The 6,339-nt window shown below is 40.1% G+C and overlaps 1 protein-coding gene across 3 annotated transcripts in view; it reads right to left on the bottom strand.

Moving 5' to 3' along the window:
- DCTN4 (dynactin subunit 4) overlaps nt 1-6,339 on the bottom strand; it is a 35,174-nt gene that overhangs the window by 19,371 nt on the left and 9,464 nt on the right. For 2 of the 3 annotated variants that reach the window (XM_004696730.2, XM_045284614.1), the window contains exons 5-7: nt 2,356-2,463; nt 749-822; nt 414-526 (exon numbers count right to left, since the gene is read on the bottom strand). In XM_004696730.2, coding sequence (XP_004696787.1) covers nt 414-526; nt 749-822; nt 2,356-2,463 — 295 coding nt within the window. Of the gene's footprint in view, nt 1-413; nt 527-748; nt 823-1,252; nt 1,274-2,355; nt 2,464-6,339 lie in introns of all 3 variants that reach the window. The other variant, XM_004696729.2, reaches the window with a different exon arrangement.

Genomic DNA, 6,339 nt, shown 5'->3' with positions numbered 1-6,339 from the left:
ATGTACACGGGTACAGATAAGAGTTGGAAACACAGGGAATCCAGGACAGATAAACCCCTCAGGACCAATAATGAGAGTAGAGATACCAGGAGGGTAAAGGGTAAGATAGGGGGGAAAGGGGGAACCGATCACAATGATCTACATATAACTCCCTCCCAGAGGGATGGACAACAGAAAAGTGGGTGAAGGGAGACATTGGTCAGTGTAAGACATGAAAAAATAATAATGTATAAATTATCAATGGTGCAGGGGGGGGGGAGAATAAAAAAGAGCTGATACCAAGGGCTCAAGTAGAAAGAAAATGTTTTGAAAATGATGATGACAACAAATGTAAACATGTGCTCGGCACAACGGATGGATGGATTGCGGTAAGAGTTGTACGAGCCCCCAATAAAATGATTTAAAAAAATTACCCTCTGTCAAGTTTACTGGTCTTGTGTAATAGTCTTCAGGTAGAGGTTCCACTTCATCAACAGCCTGAGCTGGCTCAATCTTTATCTCTTTCTGGTCCTCTCCCTCTTTAAGGCTAAAAGAGAAAACACAGTGATTTCTCAAGGGTCAACTTGATTATCCTCCAAGTCTGTGCTATCAGTAATTGATATGTCCACTGTAAAATATATATTGGTTGATATGTCACATCCTGCACTCCAATCCACCTTTTCTATGTATAGGAAACTCTATCCTATTTCTTCAATATTCAATTTGCCATCTGTTTTGCTCCTCAAAGCCACCGAAGACCCACACTTACGAAAGTCCAGCCAGGGTACTGATGGAAGCACCAGCTCGTGGGCGCTGAAGTCTGGTTCCAAGACCGTATTTGTCCTAGAGAGAGTTCAGAAATTCTTATGGAAAGTTCCACATTAAACAGCCTATTAATTTTTCTAAAAGGGCTTTGGTGGAAGGGACAGCATGAGAAGCTTAGGGAAACAGGCCAAAAAAAAAAAAAAAGCTAATTTGAAACTCTTAAAAATATGGGTGTGTGGGGGGGAGAGGGCTTCAAAAAGTTCATGGAAGATGTGAGTAGGAGACAATGTAATTTTTCCACAAACTTTTTAAAGCCTCCTTGCATCTAGCCCCAAGCCATGATCCTGTTCTTTAATAGTAATAGAAGTACCAGGCAGGAAGATTCAAACTAGCATAAAAATATCTAAGCTACAGCTGATGTGAAGTGCCTGAGGCACACAGCCAATGTCTGCCTAGACACTGTCCGCTCGTGTCCTTTGGGCCAGCAAGAACCATAGATGAGACTTACCGCGACATGAATTGTGTGTTGCTGTGAGGAGCCCCCGAGAGCAGCAGGTGGCAACAGAGACAAAAACAATGCAGCATAAGACGGGCGCAAACTCAGACTGCAGGCAGGAAGGTTATGTGGGAAGGTTGGGAGAGTAATTCACTTAATTTAAATTCTCCTCCTAAATACAAATGGGGCCCCATGCTGATGACACCACTGGAGAGGGTCATTAAGACGTCATTAACATTTCTGACAATGTTTAGTATGTTTAAATGGTTTATCAACTCTGAAATAAGTACTTTTATGTGGATCTTACCAATCCTCAGGGTTTCAAAAGGCTTAAACCAATTCACGAGTGAAAGCAGTGTGAGTAGTTACATATCCTTCCCTGGTCTGAACTCAAGTGGAAAACATCATCTACCCACAGGATGGCAGTGAAGGTTAAATAAAGTATGTGTAGAGTGCTTAGCACAGTGCTTGGTACACTGTCAGAATTTAAAAAATGTTCTTTATTAAATGTCCATTGCTTAGCCCCAAGTAAGGAAGCAGAGAATAACTTGTTCTGTTATAGCAAATAAATCTGGAGGAAATAACAAAAGCTCCAAAGCCTATTTCTTTTGCTTCAGATTGATAGTAGATAAGCTAGTAAAGAATGATTTCCACAAACGAGTCTTATTAAAAATATTCCATTTGAATAGACTGTAATTTGTATGACCACACAAATGCAGTGCATAAAATGCAGTGTTTTTCAGTATGTAATATGGGAAGGGACAAAAAAGAATGTTCACTGCCCTTCCCAGGAAGCCACAGGTGGACTACATGGGCAATAGCAATCCTATCAACCACTTGTCCACCTTCTCTACTTGCTCTAAGAGTTCTGTGGGCATCTATAGTAGTTAGTAATGGAGAGAGGTACACACCACTGTCTGACGACTCAACGTCATGGACAAATGGCCTGGCAAAAAGCCTAACTGTTGAACTGAAGCATCGATCCCTTGAGGAACCTCTCTCCTACCCACCATTCAGAAACCCAGATACAAAGATCACTTCCTGAAGTGGTCACTATTTTCATGTCATTCAAATTCATCAATGAGCCATAAGTCCTTTTTGTACCAAATCCTCACCGAAAAAGCAAGAGGCATGTAATTTCGACGCCTTGCCAGTTTCTTGCGATCACGCTCAACTTTCTCTTTCTGGGCAAGTTGCTGGTAATATTCAATCAGTTTGTTCATCTGTAAAAAAAAAAAAAAAAGACCATTGTTTCATGAAAATTCAACCAGGTTGACAATTTATGACAAACATTTACCACTTTCAGATTTTCTTTGCTTTTCGTGACATCTCAGTTCTGCAGGCAGTCAAAGTTTTTGCCTTATATCCAACCTTTTGTTTCCTCCAGCACTGGTCAGCCACATAACTCCCTAGTCCATAAAGATGAATGCTCAATATATCTTAGCATAGTAAGCTTTCCTACATATACATATCTTACTTTTCTAATTAGTATTTTAAATTCATTATTTGCTAGGTTAACGATACTATTAGAAATACCAAGTGTCCCCTGTTGATCACCTATGTTATTTCTCAAGAAGCTGCCTCTAAAGTTGACCAGGAACACATATAAACCTTAGATATATGAATGGACTTTGAGCTCACACTTAACTCGAAGTCCTAAGAAAAATTAGTTCTTTGATTTGGCCTTGCTTGATACTTGCCCTTGTGATCACTGAAGATGTGGGTGCTAAAGCAAAGTGTGTAAAGAAAGCAGATGGCCCCCAGCTATCAGAATAAATACGCTTGGAGTTTTAAAGGCTTGCTTAAGGAAGAAGAAAATGTTCTAAAATTGATTGTGGTAATGAATGTACAAGTCTTCTTGATATGACTGAATTATTGAAATGTATGACATATGGATGAAATGCCAATAAAACTGTAAAAAAATAAATAAAAGGGTTCCTTAAAATAAGCAGTCATCCATGTGATCCAAGGATTGCAAATCATCAAATCCAAAATGAGAGGAAGGAATTGTCTAAGAGGTTAAATTCTGAGCACCTGGTCTGCAGGGAGTGATGGATGACAGTGAAACCCCAAAATCCATTTGCAGTCTCTACACGGACTGAGCCGCCACTGGACTCCCTCCAACCACTGACCAGGTAAGTGAATCATTTTGTCCACAGAGCGCATTGGAAAATGGATTACGGCAGATGTATTGTAGTTGGCTTAAAATTTCACATCTTACCAGTTGTTCTCTCTTTTGACCCATTTTTAACTTTTTAGTTTTTATTATTTTCTACTTTCTTTTGAATTGAAGTTTACCTGTTTAAAAAAATCAACTACCCTAACTAGGCATATAACGAACACAGACGACAAAATTACTAAGGTGGGCAAGTACGTCCACCTCAACTACCCTAACTAGGCATATACCTAGGCACACCCTAACACAGAAGATAAAATTACTACGGTGGGCAAGTTTGCCCTTTCTTTCAAAGATGTTTCTCTTTATTACATGATCTGCTTCCAAACTGGAACCTTTAAGTTTAATGATAAAGAAATGAGCAACAAAAATACTTGGACATTTTGTACTCTCTTTTCACTGCTATTTTACTTTATTATCTATTTCCACAGTACTTAATGTTTTTATTTCTGCATTGCCAGATCATTTATTTCTAAAAAAAAATCTTCATGGACATATATGTTTTGATATATAAAAAGATGCACAGTCTTAAGTATTTTTATATAAATGGATGAAATTACTGTGTTAAGTTCCCTTTTTACTCTAAGTACCATAACTAATTTGTTCACCCAGTGCAAATACACTGTCTAGTGGCATCCAATTCCCCAGTACGTCCTTTAAGATATTCAAAATTGCCCTGCCACACCTCCTAACTGGTCTCATGGCGTCACTCTCATCCTCTCAATTCAGCACCAATTATTATTATTATCATCTGATCCTGACCCCAAGTCTTTAACTTGACCTGCATGGTACTGCTTACTCCGACTCCATGTACCGCACTGTCCTCACGCCAGTCACACTTCCCTTCTCCTAGCTCTGGCCTAGAACATGCTCTGCTACTTCTACCTTCCATCTCCTTCTGCATGACATCCATTCTCCCGAGAGCCTTCCCTCCTGCACGTGCAAGGCCCTCCAATCTCAGTGCAATCCTCGCTGCAGAGCTAACAAGATGACATCTTCCCCTAATAAATGTTAGCATGGCACAATGTATTTCTTCCATGCATTACCTGAACCAACTTAAAAGCAGCCAACAACACAACACAGGTTTTCTTTATTGGTGGATTATTTTATTGTTGTTTTTTTTTTTTTGGTCTTCCCAAGCACTAAGAGGGCAAGGACCATGTGTCACTATTGGTTAACCCAGTCTGTAAAAACATTGTAAGTTTTTGATACCTGTGAAGTAAATACTACCAAGAGCTCAAGATATTTGTACCAATTTACACTAATACAACAATAGTACACAAGGGGTATACCCCACTCCCACCCCACCCCCCCAAAAAAGGAAAAAAGCTCCGCTGGGCAGAGCTTTCGTGGTATGCATTTTTCCTGCTAGGTGAATATCGAGCAACTTGCTCTGAGTTATTGCACACAGTGGCATTGCCTGGGAAGGCTATCTCTGGTCATGGTGAACTTATTTGTAAAAGCAGTTTTGCTGGAACCTCGTTTTTTGTGATGGCCGATTTAAGAGAACAGCAGGCGGCTTTGAAATTTTGTTTCCTGTTTGGGAAAAATACCGCAGAAACTGTTATGATGTTGCATACAGTTTACAAGGACAGCACTATGGGAAAATCTCAGGTATATAAGTGGTTTTCTCATTTCAAAAAAGGTGAAATGTTGATGGATGACAAATCTTGTTCTAGACGTCCTTCAACTTCCCAAATAGATGAAAATGTCAATTTGTAGTGCATTTAGAGTTCATTTCACCAGGTCAGATTGTTAATCAAACTTTCAATTTAGAAGTTCTGAGAACATTGCCGAACAGTGTGCAACAAAAAAGGTCTGATTTGTGGCAGACAGGGGACTGGTTTTGCCACAACAATGTACCTGCTCACACAGCCATCTCAGTAAGCCAGTTTTTGGCAAAAAACAGCATGCCTCTCTAGTCCCATGCACCTTACTCACCTGACCTCACTCCATGTGACTTCTTTTGGTTCCCAAGAATGAAGAAGGATGAGAGGACAGTGATTTAACGTAGCAGAAGTTAAGAAAAAAATGGAGGTGCTGTCAGCCATCCATACAGATGAGTGTGAAAAGTGTTTCCAAGAATGGAATCGCAAATTTGACAATGTATTAAGTGTACTGGAGAGTACTTTGAAGGTGATAAGGTTGTTTTATAAAAAAATTGAAATATACATAGCTTTGCAAAAAAACAAAAAAAACCCCAAAACAAATTCCCTTTTTGGGGGGTACCCTCTTGTTTGTGAGAAGATCTATATATCCCAACATTCTGATTATGAGCATTTAAAAATTTCCTAACCACAAGTGCATAATTTTAAGTTATTGTTTAATTTGCACCTCAGTTCACTGTGGAGCCCTGGTAGCACAGTAGTTACTCGGTGGGCTGAACTCGGCAAGGTCAGCAGTTCAAAACAGCCAGCCGCTCTTCAGGAGAAATACAGGGCTTTCTACTCCCATAAAGGGTCCAGTCTCAGAAACCCAGAGGGCAGTTCTCGCCTGTCCTCTCGAGTCACACTGAGTCAGCATCGTCTAGAGCTGTCCATTATCTGGCTCATATTCTAGCTCCGGGGTAAAAACGTCAGCTCTAATACTTACTGCACAGAACATCTCCCCATGGACTAATACAGAAAGTGCGAGCCATGATCCCAGAAGCAACCTCTACGGAGCCATGAGTACTTCTAAATTAAGGGTATAACCTGTGCCCAAGAGTAGCTCAGAATAAACAGAACCTCAGCCAAGCTGGTAAGCACATGCAGAAACACCAAAAGCAAAACTCATTCTCTGTTCTGATTCGCATTTCAAGAACAGAACTGAAACTACACCTAATTTACCCAACGCTAAATCAGACTGGAAAACCACCATGGGATACCTTACAACGAGAAGCCACCGTTAAATCAGACTGGAAAACCACCATGGGATACCTTAC

Source organism: Echinops telfairi, unplaced genomic scaffold (genome assembly GCF_000313985.2).
Source record: "Echinops telfairi isolate 266 unplaced genomic scaffold, ASM31398v2 ScPeMD7_7469;HRSCAF=8507_0, whole genome shotgun sequence".
Lineage (NCBI taxonomy): Eukaryota > Metazoa > Chordata > Mammalia > Afrosoricida > Tenrecidae > Echinops > Echinops telfairi.
This window is presented reverse-complemented; position numbering and strand designations above follow the sequence as displayed.